This window comes from Streptopelia decaocto, assembly GCF_964273445.1.
Source record: "Streptopelia decaocto genome assembly, chromosome: 21".
NCBI lineage: Eukaryota > Metazoa > Chordata > Aves > Columbiformes > Columbidae > Streptopelia > Streptopelia decaocto.
The window spans coordinates 1285801-1304620 of record NC_138676.1 but is presented as its reverse complement, the minus strand read 5'-3'; the positions used below and the strand labels follow the sequence as shown (position 1 = coordinate 1304620).

The 18820-nt window shown below is 47.7% G+C and overlaps 3 protein-coding genes across 4 annotated transcripts; 2 read left to right on the top strand and 1 right to left on the bottom strand.

Annotated features, from left to right (window-relative positions):
- Positions 1 to 369: 369 nt before the first annotated feature.
- DLAT (dihydrolipoamide S-acetyltransferase) lies at positions 370 to 9171 on the top strand. The gene is made up of 14 exons (XM_082070328.1): positions 370 to 697; positions 1197 to 1298; positions 1630 to 1754; positions 1870 to 2026; positions 3118 to 3244; positions 3622 to 3806; positions 4233 to 4395; positions 4617 to 4684; positions 5447 to 5539; positions 5633 to 5740; positions 5846 to 5961; positions 6248 to 6410; positions 6574 to 6710; positions 7507 to 9171. Exons 1-14 carry the CDS (start codon positions 452 to 454, stop codon positions 7634 to 7636), a joined length of 1920 nt encoding a protein of 639 aa, XP_081926454.1. The 5' UTR covers positions 370 to 451; the 3' UTR covers positions 7637 to 9171.
- A 1259-nt stretch (positions 9172 to 10430) lies between these two features.
- On the bottom strand, positions 10431 to 13234 carry PIH1D2 (PIH1 domain containing 2; the record flags this gene model as incomplete). Its single annotated transcript, XM_082070330.1, has 5 exons — positions 10431 to 10777; positions 10894 to 11159; positions 11677 to 11922; positions 12402 to 12525; positions 12620 to 13234. The coding sequence occupies 5 exons, from the start codon at positions 13232 to 13234 to the stop codon at positions 10631 to 10633; spliced, it is 1398 nt and encodes a 465-aa protein (XP_081926456.1). The 3' UTR covers positions 10431 to 10630.
- Positions 13119 to 18269, top strand: NKAPD1 (NKAP domain containing 1). Of its 2 annotated transcripts, XM_082070331.1 has the most exons (5): positions 13119 to 13259; positions 14373 to 14473; positions 15600 to 15755; positions 16321 to 16374; positions 16942 to 18269. In XM_082070331.1, the coding sequence occupies exons 1-5, from the start codon at positions 13191 to 13193 to the stop codon at positions 17459 to 17461; spliced, it is 900 nt and encodes a 299-aa protein (XP_081926457.1). In that variant the 5' UTR covers positions 13119 to 13190; the 3' UTR covers positions 17462 to 18269. The 2 variants fall into 2 exon arrangements, with proteins under 2 accessions (XP_081926457.1, XP_081926458.1); XM_082070332.1 differs by lacking the exon at positions 13119 to 13259 and having other exon boundaries at positions 15488 to 15755.
- Positions 18270 to 18820: the final 551 nt, after the last annotated feature.

Sequence of the window (18820 nt, the reverse complement as noted above, 5' to 3'; positions counted from 1 at the left end):
CTGTGTCCTCCGCGGGGGCTCCCCGGGGCCGGGACGCCCTGCGGCCTCGGGGCGGACACCAGGGCCGGCCTCCCCTGCCCGGGCCGCGCTCCCGCGGCCCCACGGCCCCACGCCGCCCCGCGCTCCCGCGGCCCCACGCCGCCCCGCGCTCCCGCGCTCCCGCGGCCCCACGCCGCCCCGCGCTCCCGCGGCCCCGCGGCCCCACGCCGCCCCGCGCTCCCGCGGCCCCACAGCCCCACGCCGCCCCGCGCTCCCGCGGCCCCACGCCGCCCCGCCGCTGCGCGTCGCTGTCCCCAGGCCGCCACGACGCCATCACTCGGCGACTCCGCCCCGCCGTCCGTCCGCCGCGCTTTACGGCAGCGCGGCAGTGTCGCGCGCGGCCGTGCGGCGCCGTGCCCGGACGGAGGAGGTCACCGAGCGGCGGCGGCGGGGCCGCGGCTCCGGCTCCAGCATGTGGCGGGTGTTGGCACGACGCGTAGCCCGGGGGGCGGCGGGAGCTCCTGCTCCGGTGCGGAGCTGCCGAGCGTTCAGTGCCGCTAGGGCCGGCCGCGGAGCGGCGGGGGGTGTCGGGGCTGTGCCGTTGGGCCGCGGCCCAGCGTGGAGCGGCCCGGTGCCGCGGCCCGGCGGGCTCCTGCAGCCTGCCGCCTGGCCCCGGCTCGTCCCGTGCCGCTGCTGCAGTCTCCCCGCACACCAGAAGGTGAGAGGCTCGCCCCTGGCGCCCATCCCTTGCCGTCCGGGTGCCCCCATAAGCCCTGCTGCTGGTGCCCCTGTAGCCACCGGGTGCCGTCCCCTCCTCCGCCTCCCGGCAGCGCCTTCCCTCGCTGTAGTCGGGTCTTGCTTCCCCTCGCTGGGCGGCTCAGTTGACACCTGGGAACTGCAGTTCTCTGCCCACTCCTGCGGTTCTAATACACTTGTGGCCACCGTGCTCCACGTCCCTGCGCCACCTCCTTCACCACTAGACCTTTTATCCTCTCGGTCCCCTGGTGTAGCTTCTCCCTTTCTTGGTCAGCCCCATCTTGTCACCACAGTATCGGTTGTACTCTGGAATCTCACCAGCGGGTCGGAGGCAGCCCTGATGTGCTGAGGATCTGCAGACAGGCCCTCCTTTGTGCCCACTGCCCCAGCTTGTGCTGAGATCTGTCTCAGCTGCACATGTGGGGGTTGTCTGGGTTGTAATAGTGCTCTGTTCCTCGCAGGTGGCCTTGCCAGCTCTGTCTCCCACAATGCAGATGGGCACCATTGCGCGCTGGGAGAAGAAGGAGGGTGACAAGATCAATGAAGGGGATCTCATAGCTGAGGTATTTTGGGGGCACAGGCTGTGCTGTATTTCCATTGAGCTGCATGTGCATCCTGGGTTCTGTCCCGGGTTGCCCAGATCTTGGGTTTGAGATCATGGATCCCAGCAGATGCTGTTGGGAACAAGTGGCTGACAGCCTTTCAAGCCCAGTTGCTGCTTTTCTTCTTTCTGAGCAGGAGCAGCACTTAAGCTGTTTGAGAGTGTACTTTCCTAGATTCCCAGCGTGACTTTTCCAGAACTGTGTGTGTTGTGACCCTACACTGTCAGACTGGAAGGCTCTGAGCTCACCTGTCTTTTTCATTGCCATAACAATATTCTGTTCTCTCTCAAAGGTGGAGACAGACAAAGCAACAGTTGGCTTTGAGAGCCTGGAGGAATGCTACTTGGCCAAGATTCTGGTGCCAGAAGGAACAAGAGATGTTCCTATTGGGGCCATAATATGTATCACAGTAGAAAAGTATGTATTTTGCTAACCCTGGAGTTTAATTTTCTCTGTTAGAGTTTCTTGGGTGCCCTGTGTGAAAGGCTTAGGGATAGTCATCTGATTTTTCGGTTCTGTGTTTTTTTTCTAGGCCTGAATATGTTGATGCCTTTAAAAATTATACTCTGGATTCTGCGGCATCTGCCCCCCCTGCAGCCTCAGTGCCTCCCCCTCCAGCTGCAGCTCCCGCACCACCAACTCAGCCTTCTGCTCAGGCTCCTGGCAGTTCTTATCCTCCTCATATGCAGGTAAGAGAGCATTGCTGGTGTTTTAAGGCTTGTTACACTCTTTTTCTGTCCTTGGCATTTCTAGCTCCGGGGCACTTTGTCATAAATACCATCTGGTGTTGGAGGTTATTAGCTATAATTTCAGGAGTGTGTGCCACTTCAGTTGTTGCATGTTTAAAACAAGTGTTTGGGGAGGTTCCAGAAAACGTTTTTCAATAAATTATTGTAGCATCCCAGCTGCTGGTAGAGGAGCGATTTGTCAGTTCTGCTGTAAGAAGACATTGTGCTAAGTGTGAACAGTCTCTTGAAGGCTCTGCTTACACCTCGGCGCAGAACTCGAGTCTGTGATACTCTGATGAACGCATCAGATGTGTTTGTGGGTGGCTAGTAATGAGTTGTATTTACGGATAATCTTTTTACCTTGCTTAGGTATTGAAGTGTTGCAGTTGAGTACTTTTTAGTGAGGTATTTCTGTGACATTCCTTTGAAAAAGAACATTTGAAATACCAAACCTCATTCCACAGATGATATATGTGGGAACTGATTTGTCTGAGACATTATGCAAAGTCAGTAGTTGAACAAAGAATTAATTGAAAGCTTTTTAATCTGACTTGTGCTTTAGCTACGAAACTTGCTTACTTCCCACTGCTTGCCCTATCTGTCCAGTTTTGCTCTGGGGCTGTACTCCCTCATGCTGTGTTTGTTGCATGTGCAAACCTGCAGCATCTTTGAGTGCTTATTGGAAGACAAGCCTGTATAGCTTTTAATGGGGCCAAACCTCTCTGTTACAGAATTACTTGCTTCAGTCTTCCTTTTAGCCTTGCAGGGAGCAGCTGCAAAACACTCCCAGTGTCATGGTGGTAATAATTATTTTGATATGTAGATTTCTTGCCCCTTGATTTTCCTTCCTTTCTTGCTTAGGCCTTGATAAAAGAAGCCAAACTAGCAATGTGGGACAATACTGTGCTTTGCCGTAATGGAGCCTTATCTAGGAGTGCATTAAAGACTGGCTACTTCTGTAGGTTGGCATCATTTAGTCAGGAGTTAAAACTGTGTTTCTGTTCCTTTTTGATTACCAGAATCTGATTCTCTTGTATTCTCTGGCTTCACAGATCACTCTCCCTGCCCTGTCACCTACCATGACAATGGGCACAGTGCAGAGATGGGAGAAGAAGGTTGGAGAGAAACTGAATGAGGGAGACTTACTGGCAGAAATTGAGACAGATAAAGCCACAATAGGTGAGTCAATTCCAAGCCAAGAATGGATGAGGTCCCCTTAAAAGGGGAGGATCCAGAGTAGCCTCTGTACCAACTGTTTTCCTGACTGCTCAGGATGTGAAGCTGTGGGGCAATTAAAACAAGTGTTGTTAACTTCTCATTCCATTGGAAAGCTAAATATTGGAGCTTCCAAAACAGTTCATCAGTTTCTTCATCAGTCCTTCTTAGTAAATATACAGTGCATGGAGATGTTTCCCTGCTAGTTGCACTGAAAAGAATTCTCTTGCCTGCTAAATGTAGGACAGGGCTTTAGCTACCCAGGTCTTTAGAAGCAGCATTTACAGGAACACTTCAGCTGCATCAGCCACCAGACTGGTTTTGGTTTTTTTTCTTTGCAGGCTTTGAAGTGCAGGAGGAAGGCTATTTGGCAAAAATCTTGGTACCTGAAGGAACAAGAGATGTGCCCTTAGGAACAGCTCTCTGCATCATTGTGGAGAAAGAATCTGATATTCCAGCCTTTGCTGACTACCAAGCCACTGCAGTAACTGACATGAAGCCGCAAGCTCCTCCTCCTCCACCACCAGTAAGGACCGTTCTTAGCACGTGAGAGAAGTTACAGGGACCATTAAGAGGTCTGACCTATTCTGCTGGTTTGATAGTATGAAGCCCTGTCTCCAACAATGACGTTTATAATTCTGTGAATGTAAGGTTAACACGTGTGTTGATGGTAGGTGACCTAAGAGAAGTGATCGCTAGCTTGCCCTCCAAAAACGGGAGCAGATAGTAGTAATTCATGACAGTCCCTTCAACAGCTTAGTTGGCCTCCTTCCCAGGAAGTTTTTGATTTAATTTCTGGCATTGGAAAACTCTGAATCTGAAAATTCTATCAGAGCAGTGACTACTATTGGTATTCCCTTAACTGGTAGTCAGATGGCCCTGTTCTCTTACTGTACCTTCAAAGCTTTTGCTGAATGATCCTGAAGCTAATGGCTTTGATTCTTCTGTGAAGGTGACGGCCACTCCTGCTGCTGCTCCTCCTCCCCAGCCTGCTGTTCCTCCCAGTCCAGCTGTCGCCACAGCTGGGCCACCTCCCCCAAAAGGAAGGGTTCTGGTTAGTCCCCTGGCAAAGAAAATGGCAGCAGAAAAAGGAATTGACCTTGCCCAAGTGAAAGGTAGGTTGCCCTTCTGCTTTTTTGCTCTCACTCTCAAGTGTCTGTCTCTCTAGGTGTGTAACTTGCCTATTCTTTTCTTTCCTCCCTGTCGGGAATATCCCGAGTACACAGCTGCCCTCACCAGAGGTTAAGTGACTTTTCTGGGTGAAATTAAACTGGCACCTTTAGAAGCCTATTGCAAGTAATTGAAATCCTCTTACGTTTTTCTTTGACCATTGTAGGTACTGGACCAGATGGCAGAATCACAAAGAAGGATATAGAGTCATTTGTGCCACCAAAGGTTGCTCCAGTGAGTAGGCTTGAGATCTCTAAGAATGGGTATTTTATTATAGTGATGGAAATGCTCTGTAGAAATGCAATACTATATGGAACTGTGATTGCTGAATTGGTTGAGTTACGATGCTCTGGGGGCTATGGTGACTGTTAGGTTGTAAAGCTTAACCTGTCAGAAACACAGATGAATTTTCCTTACTTTACTTGTCCCTTTGGTATTTCACCAAGAAAAAAAGATGTGCCTCCCAACCCTTCATTTGGTTGCTACATTGTTACGGAAGGTAACCTCATTGTTACGAGCTAAAGCCAGTCTCAACACATCTAACACTTCTGAAAAGAGGCAATTAGAGTGAAAACCGGATTTACAAACCAACGTCCTGCTGTCACTATTGCCACAAATCTGTTCTTACACCATTCTTCATCATTTACATGAAATGATGCAAGTGTTGCTTTGTGTGCTGCTGGAATGGGTGCAGCTGAGGGCAGTTTCAGAGTGCACGCTGCTGCTGCATGGAAAAAACACATCCTGCAGGACTTCCTGGTTTGGGAGCTTCATAGCGGTACGTGTCAGTGCTGCGTTTCTACTACATTTAATACTCAAGTACAGGCTTAGAAAGAACCCAGTGGGTACTGAAGGGGTGAGACTAGAGAGTAGAAATATCTGCTGCTCTTAAGCAGGAGGCAGCTTAGGGTCAGCACTTGTCCCACATACTGAATTAGTCTCTACAATTGATATTTGGTTAGTATTGTGAATTAAGCTGTGTTTCTCTGATTGCAGGCTCCAGCACTAGAGGCAGTTCCTTCAGCTGCTGCAGTTGCAGCAGCACCAGTGGGGACCTTCACAGACATCCCTATCAGCAACATTCGGAAGGTAAGAGGATTTTACTCCTTTCCGAGATCATTATTTGCAGTCATTAATTTTCTAAATGGCTTTCTTTTCATCGCTTCTGTTGTATACCTGCAGGTCATCGCTCAGCGGTTGTTACAGTCTAAACAAACAATACCTCACTACTACCTTTCCATTGATGTAAACATGGGAGACGTACTGGTGCTAAGGAAAGAACTCAATCAGGTAAAGCATTTAGGCATGCTGAGAATCTGTGTGTGGGGAAAGCTGCATTCTCTCACAGGTAATGTGTAAGAGACAAACTGATGCCTCAAATCTTTTTATTTACAGGAGGTCTCAGATAACATTAAGCTTTCTGTCAATGACTTCATAATTAAAGCTGCTGCTCTGGCGTGCTTGAAGGTGCCTGAGGCAAATTCTTCGTGGATGGACACAGTTATTAGGCAGTAAGTTTATGGTACGGTCGAAGCCAGAAACTTTCTTTGTTCAGTAGAGAGTTCATGGCAAAATAGCAGACCTGCTGCTGGGATGTTGAGGAGGGAGGAGAACAGGTATAAGGCAGAGCTTGAGGGGCTTTTGTTAATGTGCTAAGAACTTTGCATCTAAGGCTAGTATGCAAGGCGAAATAATTGTCGCAGGATTGGTACTAATTTAGAGTTGTTTGAACAGTCATGAAAATGGTTTTCTTTATTATCTTGCTAGAGTCACTGGCATGTCCTTTGTGTCTTGCAGAAATCACGTAGTGGATGTTAGCGTTGCAGTTAGTACTCCTGCAGGGCTTATCACCCCTATTGTGTTTAACGCACATATAAAGGGCCTGGCTTCCATTAGTAAGGACGTGGTTTCTTTGGCAACTAAAGCCCGAGAAGGTAAACTTCAGCCTCATGAATTCCAGGTGAGAAATTTGGATTGTTGTTAAACATTGCTGCCCTTGACTTCTGTTCAGAAGCCCTGTTCAGAATGAGCGGAGCCTACTTGATGATGTTTCAGCCATGTTCATTGATACTGCACATGAAACTGCTCTTGTGAATTTTACTATGAACGTGTTTTTCTTGTAGGGTGGTACTTTCACAATTTCCAATTTAGGAATGTATGGGATTAAGAATTTCTCTGCCATAATCAATCCACCTCAGGCCTGCATCCTTGCGGTTGGTTCCTCAGAGAAAAGGCTGGTGCCAGCTGATAATGAGAAAGGGTAAATATTCATCTGATTCTGCATATACTGGGCTTCTGAATTCAGGCTTTGCAATAATGGCTAGTTTCCTAACACTTCTATTAGATTATCATTTAAAAAACATTGTTGACATACTGCTTTCAGTACCTGCAGAAGAAGTACAGTGACATGTTGCATAAAAGGTTCACATGGGTGTTAAACGCAGTGACTGATGAGTGATCTGCCACACATTTATTCCTGCAACTACTTTGCAAGTTAAGAAAAGGCTGTTTCTTTCCTGGAGGGACCAGGGTAAAGCTGCCAAAAAGTCTGGGATGCACAACAGTTTAGGCACCTGTTCCTCTTTAACAATTGCTTAAATTTGCGTTTAAGGAAAACCTAAAGGATGGATTGTAACTCAGGTGTCCCGTACATAGCATCACCTCGCTTGAAGCTTGAACTAGCGTAGACCCAGGAGAACATTTAGGATTATTTAAACTTGTTAACAGTCCTGGGTATCTGTCACTGACACATGGGGAAACTGGAGGTTACCGGGTAAAACGGCTCTTTTTCTTTGATCGTGTGGGGCTGTTTTTGTGATACAAAGAAAGATGAGCTTCCTGTTCTATAGAGAACATACAGATGCATTCTTAACTGTAGGAAAGGAATGAATATGATCTGCTCTCAGTGTAATCTTTTTTAGAAGGGCACAGGGAGAAACAACTGTTTCCAAGCACCCGCAGCTATTCCTGGTTCTCTGATAAAAGCTATTTTGTGTTGCTGGTGGCACTGACTTGCAGAGGACTCTGTTAACCGGTTTATTTCTTTGTCCTTTCAGGTTTGATGTGGCCAGTGTGATGTCCGTGACGCTCAGCTGTGACCATCGCGTTGTCGATGGCGCAGTTGGCGCACAGTGGCTTGCTGAATTCAAGAAATTCCTTGAAAAACCAGAAACTATGCTGCTATAATTTAACCATGCAAGTAAAATTTTCCTGGGTCACACTGTTTTGTTTTAAACAAGCTATTTAGACTTCAGTGTTCAGACTTGTTCAAAGAGTTCCTTTTTTATTTTAAATCTGTATTATAATATCTGGTAATGTTATTACCAGTCTGTACAGAAAAAGTTTGCAAAAGTGCTTTTCAGAGCAATATTACAGCTATACTGTATTTTTATACAGTTAGTTAACTTGCAAACTCCTCCAAATCAGCATTAGGCATTCCCGATTTAAAAATGATCCACACAGTACTGGCAATACTGGCAATAATGCTGTTGCTGCCATCTTCTTCTAAACTGGGGTGAACAGGGCGGTGCATACCGAGCAATTTCATGACCTTAGCGTTCTCAGAAATTTGAGTTAGAAACATCTCTTCACAAGCGCTCTGATGAGATGGTAACTGAAACACACAAGTTAGCAGAAGGTGAATTCCCTTTTTATCCTGTTCTCCTGCTGGGGCAGGCAAGTGTTACAGATGCACTAAGGGACTGAAGTGCCTGGGAATCGTTTCTCAAAGGCCAAGTGCCAGCATTCCACATCTCTCTTGGAATTTGGCACTGCTCTGGACCTTCTCAGCTATGTGATCCCTTTTGAGCACTTTAAGGTGAAAGAGCACTGGTAACTGTGGGGTCACAGCTCTCAGATACCACAGGGAATGTGCTGTCTTGTCGTTGACTTTTCGCTTCCATGTGCTTTTTGTATGAGAACTCTAGTGAAAACTCTTTAATTTTTGTATGAAAACTCTTTAATTGCTATTCCTCTTGCTAAGTTAATATCAGGCTATAATGCCACGGGAGTAACTGCTTTGCAGAATGTTCAGGAGAATCTGCATGTTGGAACCCAGCATAGGCAAGTCACACGTGCTCATAATCCCATCAGAGGATATTAATCATGTGGTGACTCGAGTGTTGGGAATACTTCAAGCATTCTAACATAGGAAGCTCTGAGTTAATCACTGGTACCGTGGTTCTTCCCTGAATCATCTATGTTGTTCCAGCCTCAGTAAGCTGCAGAATCCATGTCTATGTTCTACGTGAAATGCTTTAATAGTTTGTTGGACTTGTGTCCAGTTACCCCAGTCTTTGTATCCTGAAAGGGGTGCAATGCTGAACATTCTGAAATTCCACTTTTCACATGGACATGTTGATGTAAAAAGGATGACTGTATAGTAATTACAAAGTGACCGGGAGAATTGAGGGGGGAGAAGTTTGAAAAAAAAAGAGCAATTGAAAGCTGACGTGTTATTCTGTATATTGCATTAAGTACCGTCTCCTGTAATGTTCTACAAAATTCACTAAAGATATTGAAAGAAAATACTGTGGAAATTAAATATTTTTGTGGGAACTATTTACTGTCTGGTTGCTGTGATACCTGGTTTTCATGCCTGGCTTAAGCAAAAAAGTTCATTAAGGTTTTGTTTTTTCTTTAATGATCTAAAGTATCTTGGTTCCAGACTTGCTCTAGTGAACCTGTATTCTATTAAATGTTTGGAATTGACAACTACTAAACCAAGTTCCAGTGCTTTTCTATCGTGCGTGGCTTACTGTACTGCTGTAGCACAGAGCTGTTCAGCCTGTCAGTCTGATAGTGAAACTCACCCTATTAACCTCAAATTGGGATCGGAGATGTTCCAAAATGATACATGCTTTATTAATTTCATGCAACAGTGAGCTTTAATCTTCCTGGTTCTCTTGCTGCAGTGTTCACCAGAACCTCAGGTTCTGCCTACGGGTGCCTTTCACTTTCTTCCTGCAGTAGGACCACTAATAGTTTATCCTATGGAGACACTTTGAACGACTGTCAAGACTCTGGAATGCTTGCAACTCAAAAACCCTATCCAGTGTGTGTGCTTAGAGTGCTGATAGTGACTTCTAGTACTGCTTGCATCCTGCAACGGGACAGCTCGGCTCACGCAGGGATAGAGTTTCAGCTTGAACTTGCACCCATAACCACTGAACAGTATTTCAATGCAGCCTTCTAAGTTGCTCTGAAACAAAGGAGGAAAGCGAGGAGTTCCTGCTCTTTTTTAAGCCTGTATTTTAAAGCTGAAGCTCAAAACCAATTTGTTTCCATTTCTGTTCTGACAAATATCAGTGCAGAAACATGGTTGTAGTGCAAACATGTCATAGAAGCCATAAGGATGGCATACTACAAAAAACAATTGTGAAACTAAGATCACTTCGACTTTTGTTTGGCTCTTTCCCGATTAATTCTGGTAATGTTTGGTGATCCTTGAAGCTGTTTTGTGTTGCTTTGTATTAGTTTGTATTTTGTGTATTAGTGTAAGCTGTGATTTGAGTGCTCCAAGGTTGGTTTTGGTTGCTAGCTTCACACTTAGCGTTCCTGAGCTTCAAATCTCCGGATGCTCTTTTGAAGAGTACAGAATAGGTCTGTTGGTTTTTGGTCTGGTTCCGAGATTACCAAACCATTAGGAAGTGAGGTCAAGCACATTCAGTGGCTCAAAAGACTACAAAGCCATTCCAGTTAAGCAGGGAATGTCCTAAGGAGAACAACAGCAGCACGCAGGGCAACTTGTCGAGCTGTGTATGACACATGTCTGCTGGTGGTCCCAGCGTTCAATACATACGAGAACTGCTCTAGTTGAATCCACTAATCAATTTATTTAGACATGAGACCTCACAACTGTTACTGCTGTACCTTCAGGCAAAACGAATGGTGTAGTAAAGCATGTATGCATTTCTATTTCTTTACTACAGCTGTTACACCTGTTCAAGTACTCCTTGAATATTTACAATCTTTACTTATATTTTTCCTAAGGTGGGGGGTGCTAGTGTTCCTCCAGACTTGCTTTTGTACATGTGTCTTCTAAAGGCAATTGAGGTATTCACCCCTGAAAATAAGAACGTCAATGAAAAAAACCCGTCATCATCTAAAAGTCAGGGTTGTTATTCTGGACTTTGGTTTTGTTCTGTCCTACGTGAACACAAACTGGACAGAATGCAGTTCTTAAGGATCTGGCTTGGCAACTGGTAGTGTGATAAACAACACCCGTTTTCCTGTGTTAAATACTGCTGTAGCTGTTTCTTCATCCACAAATTCTGGCAGGTCTAGTTGTAATTTGTATTTTTCGGGGACTTCAATGATCACGTCATCCTAAACCAAGAAAATGAAAATACGTGATTAACTATTTGACAATGAATTAGCAGTGAGCATTTCTAGGAATCGGATACTAGACAGAAAACACGAGGTTATTCTTTCTGCCTTCTTACCTTTGAAATTCTCAGATCACACTCGGAAACAGAGCTAACCTTAGGCAATTCAACTTTTAGTTCAATTTTGAATGGTTTACTGTTTGCATCCTTGATGGTGATAATGTTGTAGATGGGGGTACTTAGCTCCTCTGGCATTTCCGTACTGGTGATTTCCTCTATCAGATGCGCTTTGGGCTGTGTTCCGCTCTCTTCCCCGAGCAGCGCAGGAGCACTGCGGCAGTCCTCCGCTTCCAGAGTCTGTAGCAGCTGATCGAGTGTCAGTTCTTTGAAGAAAAAGACGTTTTTCACACGTGTCAGTTACTAAGAACTGTAACATTATGCCACCTGACAAAGGTATCACAGAAGTTTTAACTGTAATTGCAATGAGCAGTTTGTCAGCTGAAGGATGTTACGGACAGTTCATCCTTCACCCATGATTTGGTTTTATTGCCAATAGGTTAAAAGTTGTTGTTTTCAGATGACGAGCTATACCAGCAACCCCCTTGGCTCAGGTTAGAGCAAGAGAAACTGAGCACCTCGAAGGAGCAAACCCTAGCAGAGTTCCCAAGTCTAGTGGATATAGGAATAAGGACATTTGCTGCTCCATTGTCACTACAGTTTCTCAATGGTAAACCACCACAAATTAATGCAGCTAATGTCCATAATGATTACTACTGCCTTATTCCAAATTCTTAGAAGTGTTTGCTTTGTGCTTATGGCAAGAATCGGGATTAGAGAGAGTAAATTTGTTAGACAATGTGATAGGTCCTCAAAGAAAAGTGACAGCAGATGTCTACATACCCTTCTTTGTGTTCTGACTGAGATTTAGAGTTGGCATCTGCCTTCCTCTCAGACGCTGCCGCATCGTTTCCAGGCTTCCTTTCAATTTGAATGGCTCAGTGGTGTACCGATCAGAAAGAATAAGGTTGTATCGTTCCTCAACGAATTTAAGTGTCAAACGGATCAGGTGCTCCCTTTCTTCTGGGTTTTCTTCTCCTCTCTGAAGAACATCTGGGTTATATGCAATGTCTATAATGCTGTAAAGGTCTATAAAAATGAGTTATGTGTCAGAATTATTGCTGTGGTGCCATGTTCTTTATAATGACTTGATTTAAAAGCAAATTAAATGTATTTGTGGCTTCTGGGCAGAGAGCAAATTCTGTCACCCACGTCTAGAGATGACACCTCTCCATGTGCTGATCCTGCAGTCTGTGTTCAAGGACAGGCATGGGAAAACAATCCCAGTCAACGTGAGTATATGCGATCAAAGAGATTCCGAGTGCCTATGTCCTTTTCAGGGTTTAGATGTGTGCAATTCTTTTGTTTCTTAATTTTTTTTACAAAAAGGAAGGTCTCTCAGAGTCCCTGTTGACGTGCCTGTCCCATCCCTGCCTTGCCGCCACCACCCCAAGCTCAGAGCTGGCCGCAGCGCAGCAGCACCCTCTGTTAGAGCCAGAACCCGTGTGAGATTGCCACGCCGTGCAGCAGCGCAGGACGAAAGCGAGGGGCAGCTCTCTCGGACATACCTCCTTCCCCAGACGCTTCTTCCAGCGGCCCCGCGCTGACAGGGGTGGGGTCCGTGGGGGCCTTGGGCGCCGGGACCCTTTTCCAGCTGCAGATGTTGATGAACAGCGGCCCCCTGGCAGCGCCCTGCAAGACACCGAGCGGCAGCTCAGCCCCCCCAGCGCCGGCCCCGCTCCCAGCGCCCGGGCCGGGGGCCGAGCCCCAGCCGCCGCGCACCCACCGCGGGACGGGCCCGCACGCACAGGTGCGGCTCCGGCGGGGAGTGGAACCGCTCGGCCTCGGCGCGCTGCTGCAGCAGGAGCCGGCGGTAGGCCCGGGGGTCGTTCTCCGCCATCTCATCCAGCAGCGCCCAGAGCTGCGCGGCCAGCCCCGCGGCCGCCATGGCTGAGCCGTCGCGTAGCGACCGCCACCGGAAGGGCCGTGCTCTGCGGGTCCGGCCGCCTTTCCCGTCCCCCTCCTGCTTCCGCGCGTTCCGGCCCCGCCATCGCCGTCCCAGCCCGGCCCCGCGGCGGCGCTGCCGCCTGTCCCCGGCGCTGCCGCGGGTCCCCGGCGCTGCCGCCGCGCTGTTCCGCCCCGTGGTCGCCGCGGCTCGGGGGTCGCAGCGGCTCAGCGCCCCGGCGGGTGCTGCCAGGGGGAGGCGCTTCGCGGGGACCACTTCCGCCCGGCCGCTCCCGTCCCTTCCTGCCCGTGGCTGCGGGGGTGGCCCGGGGAGCGGCCCCCGCCCGACCCGGTGCGGCGGGCCCGGGGGTGCCGGTGGGGCCGGCTTTCTCGGGGCCGCGTAGGGCGAGAGGATGTCCCGGGTGCCCGTGGGGAAGGTGCTGCTGCGGAACGTCATCCGGCACACGGGCGCGCACAACAAGGTACGGCCGGGGCCGGCGGGGCTGCTGGCCTGGGCGGGCCCGCGTCCTCCTGCTCTGTCGCGGCTCTTGTGCCTGGCCCTGGCCCTGGCCCTGGCCCTGGCCCTGGCCCTGGCCCTGGCCGTGCCGCTCCTGCAGCCTCCTTGTGTCCGCGGGTCCCAGCGGAGACGCCCCGGGCACCGCCGCCGTGGTGCCGTGCGGCGTGTGCGGGGCCCGGGGCTGCGGTTCCGAGCGGGCGGTGGGGAGAGCGGGTGCGCTGCCCGGGGGAACGGCGCTCGGGGGAACCGGCGCTCGTGGAAATCAGCCGCGCAAACGTCGTTAGTCTCACTTTCACTTTAACGCCGTTTTGCTTGAATTCTCATCCCGCCGAGGCAACGTGTGCGTGTATTTACCTGTAAGGTTTTTCCAATGAAAAACCTGTTCGCTCAGGACTTTGGTGAAAATCACGCTTTGCCTTTTTCAAAGTGGCAAACCTGCCGTTGTTGTTTGCAGGGGTTTTGTGTCGTTTTTGCTGCCGTTGTACTGTGTGTGTACTTCTAATCGCATCAAAGAATTTGAGCTTTGTGTTAACATGCACAGGCAATATTTTAGTGCAAGATTAAGAAACTCTGTTAACCTTGGCAAACTAATTAATTTTGGACATAATGTGGCAGGTCTAACTCATTTATTTCACACATTTATCAAATCACTCATTTACAGTGGGTGTGCATCAACACAAATCTGTGCTAGACTACTCTGTATTTGCATGCTGTGTTTTCTCAGCCTATAGCGTAACCTCTCCTTTTGGCTTGGTCCTTCCAGGTGATATTTATGTACTGAATTCTCCAACAGTACGTGTGTTTGGGATGATAATGAATGACAGGACAGGGCAGCCAGAACAGCCGATACAGAAAAATCAGGCAAACCCACCATGCCTGATGTTGTTATCCTTATGTGCTTTATTAGGTTATTTCCATCAAGAGATTTTCCTTTTGGTTATAGTCAGTAATAATAATCTGTTTCATTATGGTAGGAAATCTTGCTGTGAATTCTGTTAGTTTTGAGCTAGGAGCTGATGTTACGTGCTACATGCCTGTAAAGTTTCCCTAATGTTACACTTGTTTCTGTGACTTTCAGATTCAGGAGGAGACAGAAATGTGGAAAATAAGGGAGTGGGAGAAGCAGACAGAAGAGACTTACTGGAGAAGGCAAAGCAGAATGCTGTCGGACACCTCCAGGTGGGTTTGAGTTGTATGGAGGAGATCATTGTCTTGACTTAGTTGCTGGACCCTTTTGTGTTTAGCAAACGCTTTAGGAGCATTCTGTAATGACTATGTGTTTACAATATATGAAGACTACATAGACTGCAGATACAACTATTTTCTCCTCAATGAGTCCCCGGGAAGAGGTCAGACGTATGCTTAGGTCTGACCTTTTATCTCTTCATCTGGATGTATAGTCTTCAAAACACGACACTAAGTAGGCCGGGCTCTCTGAAGCAATGGGGGTAGTGAGGCAAGTCTAATGTATGGCTGTTTAGGTTAGCAGTAAACAAAACTGTTGTGGTGGGGGATGCTGTGGTGTTGTAACACACCAGTATGGACCGCTGCTTGTGTGGTATCTGTTAGATCGTTCTGATGTGCCCGAGGATCCTTACCAGCTACAGGAAAACAAGCTGGGTTTGGTGGGCAGGTTGGGGTTTTGAAGGGGAGGAGGTGGGCTTACTACTGTGACGACTTTTCAGAAGCGTGAATGTTGCAGGAAGTGGCTTTATTGTCTCAGGGGAGAACACATTTCAGCCCTACGCTGAGTGCACAGCTGCTGCTTGGCGCAGGAAGTGCGGTATGGCCAGCGATAAGCAAAACTAAAGCCACAGGCATGTGAGATCACTCAAAATTGTTGGTGCTTTCTGCGGATTTGGGGTCTTAGTCCCAGTACCTGACCAAATTGCAATTCTAGTATGTCAGTGCTACTACTTCAGTTTCCCCTTGGCTGGTTTTACCCGCCTGTGTCTCACTGCGTATTATTAGTCTGCTCCTGCAGAGTATGCTAGAGGAAGAGAACTGCATTTGTTGTGATAGGCAAGATAACCCCTTCCTCTCATTTTGCATTATGAGCGTCTCTGTGAAGAATTTTGCTGTGCACAGAGGGCTGTAGTGAGTTTTGAAAGCCAGCGTTAGCTACCGAACTGGTTTAGTGAGAGCTGATAATGCTGACTGTCTGTTAAAATGATAGCTGGTCTTCTTGCGTAGATGGACATCCAAGACTTGCTGGATTTTTGCTGCTCTCGCTGGCCTAACCCCTTGCTCAGAACGTTTCTCCATCAGAGCTGGCGGCTGAAGGACACCTGTTCTCTTTCTGCAGCAGTCGGATGCGCAGCGATGGCTTTGATGAGGACGGCTACAGGGCTGACTGGAAAACAAGGAACTCCCAATTTCTCGATTCAGTCGACGATGATCTCCTTAGGGCCCGATCCTGGAATAAAAAGCTGTATGAATGTGAAGCCAACATGCCAGACAGGTCTGTGGAAGAATTAATGTCCTGTGATCATAACTGTAATTAAAACACCTTTCTGGAGCCCTGTACAAAAAAGCTAGTACATTTGACTTTTCAGTATGTACTCCTATAACATAATGCTTGATCTCATTTTGAGAATGAATAAGTAACGTGGACGAACTATTGCAGTGTTACAGTATACCCATTTGAGTTCACCTATTGAGTTCCCAAGTCACGGTAGCAGCCACAGCTCAGCCCTAAGCTTAGAAACTAAGGTTTGTATTTATCATTTTGCCCAAGGAACTTAAAAATCTCAAGAAATGCAAGTTAGTGCTCTCTGGACTTATTGTGAAGAAATTTGAGGTGTAATTTTCCCTAATTAGAAATCGAAAAGAGACTGAGAACATAAGGTGTATTTAAATAGTACTGACCAAATCAGTCACATTTCCTTCCTTCTTTGTTGGGAAGGTTCTGATATGCCTGCTTTGCTGTCTAAACTCATGTTTATTCTGTGGCTGTGTCTTTTCAGAATGATATTTTTCCTTAAATGCCTTGTTTGTTTCTAAGAGATGGTTCTGCTTTCTTCCAGATGGGGTCACAGTGGCTATAAAGAGTTGTACCCTGAAGAATTCGATACGGATAGGTAAGGCAAGCAGGCTTGCTAATGTAGCCAGAATCTTCTGTCAGGTTATGCAGGGAATTTTTCAAACTGCGTTTTAATATATAGATAGCCTCGAATGTAAAGCAGCACTGTTAAGTTACAGAGACCCACTGAAAAAAAATCTAGTCCATTAATGCAGTTACCCCTTGTCTGAGCCTTAGGAAGGGATTGTATCTTTTATAGTAATTAGACATTAATTGACAGAATTAATTCTTTTTAAAGCACGTGTAACAGAACCAAGCACAGTATTTGTCAGGCTTACAGATTTGAAGTAACCTGTAATAAATGAGTTTTCATCACTCAGTGGCTTTCAATACGCATAGTCCTTGGTTCTGGCTCAAATACCTTAAACAGGGGTATTAGTAAGGTGTGGACCAAGCTGTTAATAAGAAACAAAACTGCAGCCACCATATCTGTCAGGCATCTGCTTTCCTGCTCTAGCCAGGGTTAGAATTGATATGCTTGCTTAAAACTTTGACACAGAGAAGGCTCAAGTGCTGTGTCCCTGCTTGTCCGCTTCCTTTTGGTCATCCTCTGTTCTTTTCATAGTGACCAGCAAGAAGGAGATCAACAAAATGCTATGAATGGGAAGAAGAAATCTCACCTGGGAAAGCAAACTGCCCGGGAGTCACACAAACGGAAAAAGACAAAGAAGTCGCACAAGAAGAAACAAAAGAAGCGATCGCACAAAAAGCGAAAGAAAAAGAAAAAGGAGCAGGGGAGAACATCATCAGATTCTTCCCAGGAGACTGAGCGCTCAGAAGAGGAGACTTCGAGTACCTGGAAAGGGAAACACAAGCGCAAGAAAAAGACCAAGAAAGTGCCTCCCAGGGAACCCACCTCTTCTGGGCAGGAAACAGACTTTTCTCATGCAAGCAGCTCAACCACCAGCAGCTCTGAGGACAGTGAATCTGAGGAGAAAAAAGATAAACGGCCCCCCAAAAAGAGAAAGAAACGTCACAATTCTGTGTCAGAGAGGCACAGTGAAGTACCAGAGAAGAAGAACAAGAGGAAGAACTGGAAAGTGGCCGCTGATGAAAAATCAGAGGATAGCTCAGATGAGGACTGATGAGTCTAGGCTGCAGCTCAAACCATAAGGTAGAGGACAGAGGCGGGTATTTACCTTTCAGCACTGCCCTATGGTACAACTTATTACAACACTGTGGTTTATATACATCCTGCCAGCCCACGGGGGGAAACTGAGCCTTGGCAGCCTGCAGTAGGTTTTCCTTGGTTTCCCCCTTGGTTTTCATTCACTTGACATTCAAAAAACCAGGGGAGCAGTTACCTGTCTGACAGGCCAACTTCAGATTCTTTTTCTGTGCCCAGGTACACAAAAATGTAACAGGCTGCTGCACGGGGAAAACAGGCATGTTTGTACTGTTATTTTTTTTTTAATTACATTTTACCAGATTGCTTTATTGGGTTACCAAATCAATGACCAAGACTTGCAATAGGAGAGGGGAGAGATAAAAATCACAACAGAGGAAATGTCACTGGATTTCCCCCTGTGGTGGTTTTGTCTTCCCATCCTCCATCAGAGCAGAGCTGTGTGGTGGCAGCACACGGTCAGCTGGACGCAGAGGGGATCAGGAGGGAACACTCTCAGTCCAGCTGAAGGTGCAGTGAGTCCTTCCATAATGATGAAGAAAAGATACCAGTGCATTGGCTTGTTTAGATCTCTCTCCAAGTCCTGGCACGGGCTGGCTGGTGTGTCTGCCTTTCCTGAGACCGATGGTGCTGCCAGAAGCCTTGGTGGGTGTTGTGTTCTGTCTCTGGTCTGCCCAATGTATTACTGGAGAAACTGGTATTGTGCCGTTCTCCCTGCAGCTGAACAGCCAAGTCCTTTAACAAAATAAATAAATCCAGACATGTTAGATGCTTTTGTCATTGTTTTGGAGTAAAGCCCAGGGACAGAGCACAGTCCTGAGAGGTCTCGGTGGTCCGTGTGTTCTCCCTGATCAGAGCAGGTGGCTGTGGAGGGCTCAGAGGAGCATGAAGTAAGGGAGGCTGGCGTGGAAAGGAGCCATGGGGGAAATGTGGATGGTGTGTGTCAGTGACCAAGCGCAGCTCCAGCTTTAGTCTACATCCAAGCACAAAACAGTGTCAGTGCCCCTCGGGCATCATTCCAAGTCCTGGTTACCGTTCCTCTTTTTACTGCAGGAGAAAAGCCATTGTCTGCATGCCCGTGTCTGCTGGCTAACGCAGAACACGCTGGGAAAGCGGCGCTGCAGCCTGGGCTGGCTGTCAGCGCTCGCCCTCTTACCGCAGCCGCTTCTCTGCTGGCCGGTCATGCAGTAACAATGCAGCTGCTTTAGGTACATCACGGGAGGCGTTCGAGAAGGTGTTTCTTTTGTATAGCTTTCCCGGTACAAACATTTTTCATTAGCAAGCGTGCGGGCGAGGGTCTGCTGTGGCCATTGTGCAT